We start from the raw sequence: 14,819 nt of genomic DNA, 5'->3' as shown, positions 1-14,819 counted from the left end.
CTTTCTCTGGGCAAACACAAGTTTAAAGCAGGCGCCTTTTATCATAAGAGCGAAAATCCTCTTCGGATCTCTTTTGGTTAGTGAAGACAGGTACTAATGTAAGTCTTTCGTAAAAGCGATGCGGCATAAAGTGAGCTTTCGTAAAGCGGGGGAGTCCTGTACAATCACAAATGTTCAGTTTAAGATCTAAAACAACTTCCTTGACATATGGATTAAAACAAAGCTATCTTGAATGCCTTCCAAGAACTTCACTCCACATTACTGGAGCTGATTAGATTTGTCAAGTGTTTTCTGATCACTATAGAAGAGTTACTACTTAGTTCCTGATCATCACATTTCTTCACCGTACAACATCAGCACCCAGTCATAGCAATCACCAGTGATTCCTACCCTCTTGTTGTTTGTTGACTCTTCCCAGACTGATTTCATATTCTGAGTTTCTGATCTAGTATCCTCTCTTCCTAGGATCTTAATCCCGTCCATCTTTTAAAAAAATACAGGGCATGCAGCCCTTCCATTCTCTGCACACCCTCTCCCCACTACCCCACCCTCTCCCCACTACCCCACCCTCTCCCCTCTTCTGCTCTGCATACCTCACCTGAACTTCAGATAATGGGGAACTCTTGATTATAATCTTTGGTCACACTGCCTTCATGACTTTATAACATCTGTCAACTCAAACCCATGTATGTTTATCTGCCTTATTACTTCAAGAATGTACTATGAATGCTTCATATATGGTACCTTGAATTTAAAACCGCTGATGTCACCTCTTGTCTTATCTGTTAAGCTTCTCGACTCCCTCTAGCTATTTTTATGCCAATTATTTCTCTGTCTTTGCTGTTTCTGCTACTACTTTTGAACCTGCCCTTTTCTGACTCTTCTCAGCACTTGCACTGGCCATTATTTTATTTTATCTTGCACTGGTCTGTCTGCTCTGGGGCTCACCCCGAGGCACAGAAAGCCACAGCGTTTTTGTCCCCTAATTGTATCCAGAATCACTCTGCTTGAAAGAATGTTGCAAAGTGATACAAGTCTGATGTATACGCCAAATGGATCCTGGTACTTGGGATGTTCTCGAGTTGCCAGTGTCTAGATCACAGAGGACCAGCATAACCATTTGCTTCAGGAACCTCTGCAGACCTTCTACTAACCAATCTGCTGTCATTAGTAACAATGCAATATAATCATACCCATTATATTGCCAACTGGAGTGCTGGCATAATATTGATATTTGACTGTTTGCATTAACCCTTGTCTCAGGCAACAAAGCTGGATCCAAATCACAATTAACAATCTGATTGCAGACATTAAAAATGCAGCTTTCAAAGCCAACTGTGTCAAACAGGAGTGTGGCCACCAGTGTTAGTTTTAATGGTGATTTATTTGTTATGCAGAGGACCTCAATTAGTTGGCCTACTTTCTGAAACTATTCTAATTACAGAAACCTTAATAGGCAGTCATGTATCAGGGAATCACAGCTGTGATGTTCGTGACTAATATTAATGGATGTATTTACAGGGCGACATTTAACTGAGTGTGGCCTGGCCTCAAAGAGCCCTGGTCTCTTTGCAATCAAGAGGGAAAACCAAACCATTCCAGTGGCTGGAGTTGTATGTCACAGAAAGAAAGATATTTGTTGTTGATGGGGGACAGTTATTCCAGCCCCAGAACATTACTGCAGGAGTTCCTCAAGACACAACCATCTGCAGCTGTACAATGACCTTGCTTCCTTTGGAATATAATCAGTAGGAATATTCGCTCAATGTTCAATTTCATTGGAACTCCTCAGCAAATGAAGCAGCCCACACCCACACTTCAAGAAAGCCCAGAATGTGGATTATTTATTATTATTTGACCTTGATTGTTGCTGCCAAGGACAATGAGCTTGCAGTGCTGTTCCATTCAGTGCAAGACAGGATATTGGCAATTCAATTACTAAAAGACAGTGACTACATTTAAAACAATATCTGAGTTATTTAGAATGACATCTAAGTTACAAATGAATTTAAAACAAACAACTCTAAAATTAAAGAAACAATGGCTACCCATGAAACAAGACTGAGACAGCAACAGGAAAAGGCTCACAAGAGGTAAATAATATCTGTGCTGTAAGCATGACAGGCATTATCATCACCAACAGGAAAGAGTCCATCTATCTACACAATCACATTATTATTGGCATAAGCACACTAAGTGTCAATAATTGACCAGAAACTCTCCTGGATGAACCACATAATACTGTTTTTAGAAGAGCAGTCAGGGAATGATTACTTGCAGCAAATGAATCAAAGTCTTTCTACCATTGAAAGGCACAAGTCAGAACTGTGAGGCATTACTTCTTACTTGCCTGGATGAATTGAATTCAACTCCAGCAAAAGCCAAGTTACTCTGATCACGCTGCTAAAGAGATGTTCACCAAGGGAACTCCAACAGCATCACCGATAGTCATCGAGATGGGCAAAGGTAGTCACTGGAGTACACCACCACTTACAGATTTCATCTCCAATCCCACACCAGCCCGACTTGGATAAGTATCACCAGAACTTGAATCAATGCTGTGTGAAAGTTCTGGAACGCCCTCCCCACACCGTGGTGGAAGCACTGCAGCAGTTTGATATCTTCCTCACAAGGTGTGGAAGTGCTGGTTTTGCCAAAGATGCCCATACTTCAAAGCTGAATGATTGAAAAAGAGCCATGGGCTTTTGAATATCCATCAAATACCCACATGAAATACCCCAATACCCACATGAAATACCCCAATACCCACATGAAATACCCCAATACCTACATGAAATACCCCAACTGATGAGACAGAATGAATGCGTTTCCCAGCTTTACCTTCAAAACTTCTGTATTTGTTCTTTGTAATCATTAACTCAAGAGCAACCTCATGAATGTAAAACCACAGTGTGACAGACTTCCTCTGTCACATCATCCCTGCTGATTGAATACAGAATAGTATGCAAACATGCCAAGGAATGAATTAGAGTTATGACCTTCTGAGACAAAAAGTCTAGCTTTAACTTTTTATATGATGACTCCTTAATTTTTAAACAGTTCTGGATTCTCCCGCAGGAGGAAACATTCTGTCAAAATCCCTCAGAGTTTTATATCTTATTTTAATTGCTTAAAGGTGCATTATTGGATCTGCAGTGCTATTAAATATTGGATTACAAGTCCCATTATGGAGCATGAAGAATTTGAATTTATTCTAAAAGGAATCTGGAAGTGAAATTTGAAAAAATAATGATGGATTAATTTCAAAACCCAAAAGATTCATGAAGTGCATTAAGAAAATGAAGCCTTGCATCTTTGCCTGGTTGAAGTTGGATGCAACTTCAGAATTATGTCAATGAGACAGGCTTGTAACATCCTTCTAAAGTACCAGCAATCTCTCAGTTCTCTGCCCTGTTCTGATAATTGCCATCCTTCATTGTTCTTGATGTTGTTCAATCCAGGACATCTACTTGTGGTTCCTAAATTTTCTACCTACACCTCTCTCCCTGTGCATCCCTCTTTCTACACCTTATATGTGTAATGCTCTGGTTCACATTTTTACTGTTATGCAGTAGGCATTTCACTTAGCAGTTCTGTAAGAACAGTCCGCTTTGCTTTCAGCCCTGCTCAGTTCTGCTATCTCCTTCCATGACTTATAATGCAAAATGTGTTTATTGATAGCTATCGCAAACTTGTCAAGCCTTTCAAACATTGTTCTCTGGAAATCATAATACAAAGCATATGTATATTACTGTTGTCCCTTTTTCACAGGAACCTAACAAACTGGAGCAGAGGTAGGCCACTTGGCCGTTCAAGCCTGTGCTCACTTTTGTTAAGATGAAGGCTGATATTCTATGATTTTCCCATGTTCACTGAAATCCTTAAAATCCAGGAATCTATTGACTTTAGTTTGCAATGAAGCAAGGCTCCACAGCCCTTTGAGGCAGAAAATCCAAAAATTCATCACCCTCAGTTTGAGACATATCCCTTCATCTCAGTCCAAATCAAATTAGAACCCCTATGTTCTACTGTGGCTCTGATTCATGATTTTTCATCAAGGAACTTTGTTAGTTTCAATTAGATATCTCATTCTGCTAAACTCCAGGGAGATTGGCTGTCTCTACTGAATCTCTCCTCATAGAACAAATCTGCCAATCCGGGAATCAGTCTGATGAACCTGCACTCTTAGGCAAGTATATCTGTTTCCGTGTGCAGAGTGCAGGATCTCTAAACATATGTCCTAGAGTAGTCTCACAAAGGCTTTTCTATCTAGTTAATATTATGTCTGTTATTATAATATGTGTTACTAATCTTTATAGCATTATATATAATATTATAATAGTTTATATTACTAGTAGTAAGTTCTTTGAAAATATAATTGCAAATTAAGGGTCTTCAATATGAAATGACAAATCCATTTCTCTTTTCACAGAGGGTATCCAAGCTGCTGGGTTTTTTCCAGAACTCCAGATTCAGGTATATTTCTTTATTACATGTACATTGGAACATGCAGTGAAATGCATCGTTTGCGTTAACAACCAATGCAACCTAACAATGTGCTAGGGGCAGCTACAATAAAACTTTTGTTACACTTATATTCCAATCTTCCTTAAGATAAAATACGGCATGCTTTTTGTGTTTCCGACCCCTTGCTGCATTTCCATCTTAGTCTCTAAGTGCCTTGGAACATCAACATTATCCCAATTCTCATCATTTAAAAAAAAACTCAATTTTTATGCAAAGATGTGAATAATGCCGTACTTCTTCACATTTCCTGCATACACAGTGATTTTGCCTACACTGTCAGTTATCCATATGCCCTTAATCCCACTGCACAATGAGCAGACAATCAGGCAGCAAAAAACAAAATAGTTAAAGATAATTAGCTATATTGGACCAAATGCTTGGCTTGCTCTGTAATACAAAATTATTATATGCATTGAATATATAATTCCGGAGAGTGCAGTAGTGCACCTTCTCCAAGGGGACGAGGCAGCACAAGTAACTGAAGTGGCAGTCCGGGAGCACCTTGCCTCTAGTGACCATCAGTGGGTGGCACAGTAGCATAACGATCAGCGTAACACTATTGAAGCTCAGGGGGTCGGAGTTTGGAGTTCAACTCCAGCTCAACTTTAAGAAGTTTATACATCCCTCCCATGAGTGCGTGGGTTCCCTCCGGGTGCTACGATTTCCTCCCACAATCCGAAGTTGTGCCAGTTAGTAGGTTAATTGTTCATTGTATATTGTCCTGAGATTAGGCTGGGTTAAATAGGTGGGTTGCTGGGCAATGCGCCTCGTTGGGCTGGAGGGTCTGCTGTAGTTCCAAATAAATAATCTATTAGTTTTAAGACAGTGACTGATAGGGCAACTCCACAGGTCAGAGTCCTAACTGGAGCAGGACAAATTTTGTGGGAATTAGGCAGGATCTAGCATGGGCCAATTGGGTGAGCTTGTTCGAAATGAAAGGAACAAGTAGCAAGTGGGAGGCTTTTAGGAGTGTGATATCAAGAGTCAGGAACAGCACGTTAGGGTCAAGCGTAAACATGGCCAGATTACAGAGCTGTGGCAGATGAGAGTTATTGAGGCCCTCCTCGAGGAAAAGAAGTAGCATATATTGAATATAGGACACCAGGAATGACTGAGTTCCTTGAAAGCTAGAAAATAATTAGAAATACTCTTATGGGGGGAATCATGAAGGCGTAAAGAGCTTATGTGAGAGATCTGACAGGTAAGATCAAGAAGTTCTGCAGCAATATTAAGAGTAAAGAGATGGCTAGATCAGCCTCTTTATTTCTCAAGAAGGGTTGGATTTTTAACAAGTATTTTTCTTTGTGTATGTTTTCTACATGGATTTTATTAAGGCATTTGATGAAGTCCCTTATGAGTCTAATACAGAAGATTAAGATACACGGGGTCCACAGCGAATTGACTGTTTGGTTTCAGAACTGGCTTCCATATAGAAGGCAGAGGATAGTGGTCGATATTGGAGCCAGATGTCTGTAATTAGCGGTGTTCCACAGGGACCTTTACTGTTTGTGATGTATATAAATAACCTGAATGAAAATATAAACAGGTGTGTTCATAAGTTTGCAGACAGTGTAGCATGTTATAGATCAGCTGCAGGTATGAGCAGAGAAATGGCCGATGGAGTTTAATCTAGACAAATGCGAGATGTTGCACCTTGATAGGGCAAACACAAGGAAATAGTACACAGTTAAGGGCAAGATCCTTAACAGTGTTGCTGAACAGAGAGAGCTTGGGATCCTAGTTCATAGCTCATTGAAAGTGGCTACACAGGTCAATAAGGTGATTAAGAAGGCTTATGGAATGTTTGCTTTTATTAATTGAGACATTGAGTTCATAAGTTAAGAGGTTATGTTGCAACTTTATAAAACATTTGTTAGGCCACATCTGGAGTATTGCGTACAGTTCTGGATGCCCCACTATAGGAAGGAATTTCAAGCTTTGGGGTGGGTGCAGAAGAGGTTTACTGGGATGCGGCCTGGTTTAGAGGGCATATGCTATCACAAGAGGCTGGATAAGCTTGGGTTTTTTCTCTGGAGCGGTGGAGGCTGAGAGGTTCACAAGATCATGAAAAGCATGGATAGACTGGACAGAGAGTATCTGGTTCCCAGAGTTGAAATGTCTAATACCAGAGGACATCCATTGAATGTGAGAGTGGGTAGGTTCAAGGGGGCTGCAAGGGGTAAGTTTTTTAGTCAAGAGAATTGTGGTTGCCTGGAATGCGCTGCCTGTTATGATAGTAGAGGCAAATACATCGGAGGCTTTTAAGAGACGTCTGGATAGGCACATGGATGTAAGGAAGATAGAGGGGTATGGACATGGTGTAGATAGGATGGATTAGTGTTTGAGTGTTTTTGAGTTGCTTTGTAGCTGGTTTGGCTCAACATTGTGGGCTGAATGGCCTGTTCCGGTGCTGCACTGTCTATGTTATATATTCTATGCTCTATGTTCTATGGCGTTACTACCGAGAAACTCATGATTGCTCCAGAAATAAAGAATGTAAGTGGAGGTGTTTTGGAGGACATTCATATCAACCAGAAGGACCAATTTGCAGATCTAGTAGTGCATTAAGGTGAGTTGATCCCTAGAGCCTCACTAAGAGCATCTTCAGACTTTGTGGGAGGCTAGAGATAAAATTGCAGAGACCTTTGCAGAGATATTTGCTTCATTGTTGGTTTTTGAGGAGTTCCCAAAGACCAGAAGTTGGCTAACGTTTAAGAAAGGTATCGAGGACAAGTATATGGACAAGTATAAGATATGAGTATAGGGAATGAGCTGCTGGAGGAAGAAGCTGAGGCAGATACAATAGTATAATTTAAGAAGCAAATGAAAGGATGAGCTTAGAGGTAATTAGGTTAAATGCAAGAAATTGGGATTAGTTGGTTGGACATAATGGTCAGCATGAACTTAAGAGTTCAAAGGACTTGTATCTGTGCCATACTGCTCTATAACTCTATAGTTCTAAGTGACTAGAACACCTTCTAGTTATATTTGAAGAAATGATCTTCCCACCATAAATCTTACAGATTCTTTCCCTGTAGTACTGAAAGGATAGATGTCTATGGCCTTAAGTAACTCAATTGCACTTTTTTGAGCTAACTGAGCCTTCTCTTGAGACAGAAGATGGTGCAACATGTGGGTACAATAATGTAAAGGTGTTAATGAAATATAAACATCAATACCTTAACCATCACAAAATATAGTTACTTTAAAACAAATTGGAATGCTCTATTGGAAGAAAGATCAGATTTTTTATATAACCTCCATGCTACATTAAATTCAGTGTTGAAAGAAACATGACTCTCTGGTTGAATCAAAGTACTATGTGTAACATTTATGACTAATGCTTTGTGCTTAAGAAAATAACTATTTGTACTCTTGCCAAACTTGCCATCTCTAAATGTGCTAAACTATTGACAGCTTGATAAAAACAACAAGGTATTTCAAATATCATTGCACCTCCTGCCCACAGCACAGCGACTGTGATCTTTTCTACTCTAACAGGTTTTGCTCAAACATTTTCTTTAGTTGTCCTCATGTGTAGCTCTCAAATATTCCCCCAGGCCTGTACCCATGTTCACATTAAATCAAATGAGCCACCAAACAAGAGACTAAAACCAATGCTCAATGTGGTCATCTGAATTACATTTAATTAACTGGGTGGAATATTACATGTCCACCAGTTGGTCTTGAGGATTTCATCCAGTTATAGAGTTCTAAGGGAAGCAAATCTCATGATATGACACAAATAACATCACAATAATATATTCTGCTGGATAGATCAGCTAGCCCATATATGTCAAACTCAAGGCCCGCGGGCCAAATCCGGCCCGCGGTGGAATTATCTTTGGCCCGCGAGATAATATCTAATTACTATTAAAGCTGGCCCCAGTAATCGAAGCGCCTATGGCGTATGATATGGCTAATGCTGAGTTTATTCAGGTACCAGGTTTTCAGGGTTTTTAGTGTTTATTCGGCAGTCTTCTTCATAAGAAACGGAATTTGTAAAGTGAAACACTTTGTAGTTATAGCAGAGACTGAGACACATGAGAGCAGGCTGAAAAAATGGAGGCAACGAAAGCTGCGTTCGCACGCGTCTGACTGATCCGGCCCGCATGAAGCTGCATTTTGCTCAATCCGGCCCGTGACCTAAAATGAGTTTGACACCCCTGAGCTAGCCTTTCCCTCTTCAACATCTTATAGCATCCACTCTTGCTGTTTTTTGACTGAAATTCCCACCTCTGTAACTCCACCAAGCAACACAAAGCCTTTAGAGTACAAGCTCTCTGGGTAAAAGAACAGAACCAAGTATATTGGAAGAATTGGTAGATGAGACCATGTCTTGCGTGGAAAGATGTTGAATATACTTTTATCCCAGCAGACAGTGTTTCAAAGACAGACCACTTTAAGAAAGAAATGGAGATTGAAGATAGAACCTCAATGATGGATGAGAAGGGTGAATAAAAGGCACAAGTGGGAGCATCAAACATACAAAAATATGGGAGCAAGAAAGCAAACTGTTGGGAGGAACTCAGCAGATCAAGCAGTATCTATGGAGGCAAAGAAATGCTCAGCATTTCAGGAAAGAAACTTGTCAGGAAGGGAGAAAATGGTTTCAAAATCAGGAAAGGGTAAAGCATTGGATAATTTTAAAATGAAGGTAGTTTTAAAATTTAACATGCAATGCTTGTACGAGCAGTCCACATGTAATGACAGGATTCTGTTTCTGAGGACTGTTCATAACCCAAACTGTTAGTGAGTTGTAAATTAATGAAGAGTGTGTGGAAGGGGTTCAGAGGAACAAGCATCACTGCTGAACCACCAGCCAGTCTCACTGACTCAGTGAGAGAGTTAGTGAGTCTCCGAGGGCTCCAAGCTCTGCTGCACTCAGACCCAGCCCCTACTTGTTGCAGTTCAGCGGTGTGATAAGTGAAGGCATTTAGAACCGCTGCATTCTCACCTGCAAAAGATGCCCTCAGATGCAACAGCTGGGAACTCAACCTTTATCTGTCACACCGGTTCATAGGTTAGGTGTTCATAAACTGGGGAGGATTGGCCTTTATACTCCTGAGTCAATGTTGACGCATGAATGCTTCCACTGTGTCTGCTCTGCCTAAAGATCTGTCAGATATCTGAATGGAGGGGCTGAGATAAGCCCCTGCCAAGAAGTACTGCACTAACATAGCAGGTGTCCTCCCACACCCCACACAGCGGATGAGGCTTCTACCCCAACCTGTCCTGTTCCCAATGCATCATAAGGTTAAAAATCAGCCTTCCGTTTCATAAAAGTTAACTTTTAGTAGCTATGGACATGTCTGTATCTGGCCTCATAATTTAAAACCAAACCTTTCCATCAAGAGCGGATGAATTTGAATCTGATGGTGTTTTTATTGAAGGCCCACGGGCCTGCAGATGCTGGAATCTGAAGCAACAGACAATCTGCTGGATGAATTCAACCTATCAAGCTGCATCTTAGATCTGCTGAGATCCTTCAGTAGATTATTTGCTGCATTGATTGTTATCGATCTTGAGTGTTGCAGTCAATGTTCATCATAGGGACCCCAAATTTCCACCTTTCGACCCTCTCACCACAAAGGCTCTCACCATTGTCTCAGGGCTCCATTTTACAACATGTTCTTCCAGACAATCAACCGACAGAAAAAGGGCACTCCTCAAGTACGTCCTATTTCCTAACACCACTCACCACCTGCCTTGGAGAGAAAAATTCTTTATTTTTTACACATTTTATCATGTCTTTTCATCTCACTTGGCCAAACACCCCCCCCCCCCCACTTTGCAGCAGTTTCACGTGGGGCATCCCAGAGCCAGCAGCTTGATGTTGATCATGACCACAGTTGCTGCTTGTGTGGGGTTTGTATGCTCGGGTTTCTTCCAGGAGCTCCAGTTTCCTCCCGTATCCTAAGGGCGACTTAGCCAGCTACAAACTACCCCGAGTGTGTAGGAGGGTGGAAGAATTATGAGGGGAGGAGAAGTTAATGGAAGAGTTGGGAGAATAGATCACAAGGAAAAAATCAGGAGGAATGAGATGGCTCTGAGAAGAATCATAGATTCAATGGGTCGAAATAGCTTCCTCTGTTATATGGAAATATGAATCTTTCAGCTCAAGCAACACAGAATCAAGTTAGAGAAACTGACAGCTAGTTAAAATATCAAAATTCAGGGGTGGCCTTAAACTACACTAGTCCACCAGTCAAATAGAGAGATGGCAGCCAATGTACTTGAAAGTCCCTTATTTTCGCCGGCCTTATCTGGCCTCACTCGCAAAGCTCGACTGAAGGGTTGTCAACTCACAAGCCACCCAGATTTCGGGCAAGTTGCTGTTGTTGCATCGAGTAATAGACCTGTTGATACAAAGAGTGCGGCCTGTGGTCCTTTCGAAGCGGCAGTTGAAACAATAGGAATGTGGCCACAAATTGCACTTCACAGCAATTTGCATACACTTTCAAATAACTATCGGCCGTTTTAATCAGTCCGCTAAATCGCTTGTGAACGCAAAAACAACATCGATGTCATGCGCTTTGCCGCTTGAGGATTAAGCGGTGAAGGCGTGGGGCAAGTGCAAAATTGGCTAACAATATACCCCGCAGTAAGTTGAAGAGCTGAGAGAAGGGGTCACCGAGAGAGAACCGCATTCCACTACCGCAGTGCAGTTCCAGGCTGCCGCCACACCGTGGCTCTACTTTCCTTTGCCTGGGCGCACCTGGGAACCGAGCGCTGACACCGAGCGTCCGCCCAGCCCCTGCACCAACCCCGGTTCGCTCCCGCATCAGCGCCAGCTGCAACCCGCCGCCCCTTCTTTGTGTGTGGAGCCACAGCCACCCCTGCAATCGCACCGTGGCAAACCGACACGTTTCGATTTCCCAGAGAATTTCTAAACACGCAATCAGAACCAACAGACAAATTAACACTGAACTGGCCACTATCCACTCCAGAGATTGAAAAGAAAGTCTCTTAGGACACGTCTGAAAATCTCTGGCCTTTTGCCCAGAAATTTTGTCTTTAATGCCTTGTGATTGAATGTCCCGAGATGACTTTACACATTCCAGTGATTACTCCTGTTCAATAGGAGTCTGACCCGGCTACCGGAGCGACGGGTCACAGACTGGAGCAGACTGATTCAACTGTCAACTATCTGCACCACCTCATTTCATTATTATCGATCCCTGTCAAAGTCACACAATTCACTATTAATAACAAAATACACCACGAATATGATTCAGATCTTTGACAGCCAGCAAAGCAAACCGGAAGACATCTCGTATCAAAATATCCTTGATCAGCTGCAATTATTAATTAATAAGTTTAATTTCGCAAAAGGAAACCTTAAATGCAACGGTGTAAAAGTTGAGCAAGTATCCGGCGTTCCCCGGTATGTTTACTCCGGGGTAGCTGGTCACGGTGGTGGATAGAGAGGTGGGTGGGAGGGGAGGGGGGGTGATTACCTGCAGGTCATCTCGGTTCTGCAGCCTTTCCTTGCCGCCCGCTATTGTGATTTGCACCCCCGGATTGTCGGCCGGCCCCGAGCTCTCGCTCGCCACGCTGGCCGTATCGCTGGAAGCCTCGGTGTCCCGGGACGGGCCGTGCTGACCGGAGCTCCGAGAGCTCCGAGAACTCCTGCGACCGACGCTCAGGGCATCGAAATCCAAAGTCTTGCTCTCGTACGCTCCTTCCACCGAGCAGAACATGCCCCCATACTTCTGTCTTGGTACCTGGGCAGTCGTGCCTGGTCTAGCCAGATATACCGGGAGGTCGTCATCCTTATCCCGGTTTCTCCTGTCCTCGGCCATTGATCTCGCTGAGCGACGCAAGGAAGGTGGGCGCACAGAGCGATATTGGGGAGTCAGAGGCGGTTGTAGCGAGCCGCTAGTGGCAGACTGCTTCTGAAATCCCTTGACACGGAAGTGATAACGCGTGTGCACCGCACACTGAACGCATTTTAAAGTATAGTTGCCCCCCTCCCCCGTTTGCTTGGGCTCTCGCAACGGACCGCCCGCAGATGAGCGACTGCAGCCGCAATCCCAGCGGACTGATTGCGGAGAGTCGCCGATAAGGGACCGAGACGGATGGCACACGGGGAGGGAGGGGGTGGAGGGAGAGAGGGAGGGCTATGAAAACAAAGTGCCCCTCACCTTAAACCACCAGCCCACCACGGGAGTGTTGTCCTCTTTAAAGGAAAACACATTCGGTGAATGCCAAGAAAAAAACAATCATTCAAAAATAATGATTTATACACTAACACAATACTGTTTCCAGAAGAAGGGAAAGGCGGGGTGGTGTAGAGGAGGTTGAGACAATTTGGGGTTTCATACAGACAAGACGGACGGTGCTTTGCTGCTTAATTTATTTACAAGTAAACTATACATTCTTGCTGGGAATTCACAGGATAAAGCACAGGTCCCCACACTTTGCAAAACTGTTCTGCATTCGTGCTTACAGTGATTGTGGGTTCCTGAAAGATTCCAGTCCAGACTGTTCCGTTCACATCAGCTCCATCATTTACCGTTTAAAAGCTAGGGTTTGTACAGCTCTTTTGGAAAAGAGTGGGGTACAGATGTGGTGGGTGAGAAGGGGCGCACCATTAAAACACTGGTAATATAAGACAACGTCCTGAACGATCTGTCTCAGCCATGTGTGACATGTGCAACAAATGTAAAGGTTAAAGTTGGGCGAAGTTTATGAAGGGCATGGAATGTACGATTCAACTCATGGACCTACCAAGTGAGAAAAAAAATAAGCTTGCCCCAATTTGGTCTTTGTCTATATTTTAACCGAAATCAAGTTAGTGACGTTCATTCATCATCGGTCTCCTACCCATCATCCTTCTCTATTGAGCTGTGTCATTTGTCTGCTACGAACAAGTCACCACCTTTTAGATAACTAGTGGATTATCCCAGCTATCCTCCGAAGGATAACAGCGTCAACAACCTGTGCGCCCAGATCGTGCTCTTTATTCCGAGAGAAACGAGCTCCCAACCTGGTTAGAAATGTGAAGTTTGCGGTTATTCGGTAGGGCAATTACACTGAATTCTTTTCAGGGCTGGTGTAGGATGTGACAGGTATCACTCGACTGGGTTTAGTTAATTCCAATGTTAAAATTAAGGTAGTTGCTATGATTTCGTGGCACGGAATTGTATATGCAGGTATATTTTCAATCTCACTCAAAAGAGATTGCTAACCGTTGCATTATCTCCAAAACTAATGATATAAAGCTCTCTTTTGTTAAAAAAAACTTTGCTTTTAACCAATAAATTCAAACCCCCAATATTCGCTATTGTTTTCACCATCTGAAGTTATTATGCTTGTTGTTCATCACCTAACACTAATATAAATGCTTTTAACAACATCCTCTTTCCTGACAGTCTACAGAACCACCGCTTCAGTCCCAATGGATTCCTGTCCGTTTATTTCTCACTAGGACCTCGTCGTTTCCTGGGAACTGCTTGCTGAGCGCTCTATCCTGCCATTTGCCCGGCAACCCTGCCTTCCTCCGGCATTCGTGTGTGAGGTGCGGCTCTCCCAGTGGGAGCTGTCCTTTCAGCACCCTAATCGATCCGCCTGATTCGCCAAGTTTGCCAACCAACAGCCTCAATATCATCTTCGGCAGTGACAAGGACCCTCAGTCAAAGTAATGCCGGCGAGGAAATCTACAGCTCCACAGTTCTAGCCTGCCGCTGGCTGCTTTCTTGCATCGCTTTTAGGGAGATGATTAAGCGTGAGTCTCTGGTTTATGGAGTTGGACAAAGTCACACCTCTTAGAAGCTTCACTGGGGTTGAACTTTTTAATTATTTTAGCACAAGAGGAGAATAAATAAATACTTACGTTATATTATCTAACATTTGGGACAGTGACTATTTTAAATCTACTCTTGAAAATCTGATAATTGGGCATTTATCAAGTGGGACATCCCGAGTCTTTTGCAGACGACTTTCTTCAGTGGGAGATTTGTAATACAAAAGCCTTGCTACAATGATCCTTTCTATATTCACATTCTCAAATTCGGTGCACGTGTTATCATCTGCAACGATATACTTTACCGGGTTCCAGCAGTTGTGTGCTACACAATCCCTCCCACTTCCCCAATTTAAAGATATTTTGATAATTCTTCACAAGATTTACCCTAAATTATTGCATTTTAAAACCATATCTGGGGTTCAAATTGCGAATTTCAATCATAATGAGCACGTTTATTAATATTAAATATAGAAGATGAATTTACCCCAGTTGTTGATTCGGGTATGTCTGCTTAGATTTCCCCTTTAGTTGACAATTTGTT

The 14,819-nt window shown here is 42.5% G+C and overlaps 1 protein-coding gene across 2 annotated transcripts in view; it reads right to left on the bottom strand.

Moving 5' to 3' along the window:
• The window catches only part of LOC140739502 (dihydropyrimidinase-related protein 3-like), a 223,962-nt gene extending 211,398 nt beyond the window's left edge, over nucleotides 1-12,564 (bottom strand). Inside the window, exon 1 of one of the 2 annotated variants that reach the window (XM_073067857.1) lies at nucleotides 11,988-12,564. In XM_073067857.1, the coding sequence (XP_072923958.1) occupies nucleotides 11,988-12,332 (345 nt within the window). In that variant the 5' untranslated portion in view covers nucleotides 12,333-12,564. The remainder of the gene's footprint in view (nucleotides 1-11,987) is intronic. The other variant, XM_073067856.1, reaches the window with a different exon arrangement.
• Between the last annotated feature and the right edge of the window lie 2,255 nt (nucleotides 12,565-14,819).

This window comes from Hemitrygon akajei, chromosome 15 (genome assembly GCF_048418815.1).
Source record: "Hemitrygon akajei chromosome 15, sHemAka1.3, whole genome shotgun sequence".
In the NCBI taxonomy this organism is placed as follows: Eukaryota; Metazoa; Chordata; class Chondrichthyes; order Myliobatiformes; family Dasyatidae; genus Hemitrygon; species Hemitrygon akajei.
Note: the sequence above shows the minus strand (reverse complement) of the source record. Positions and strands in the feature narration are given on the sequence as shown.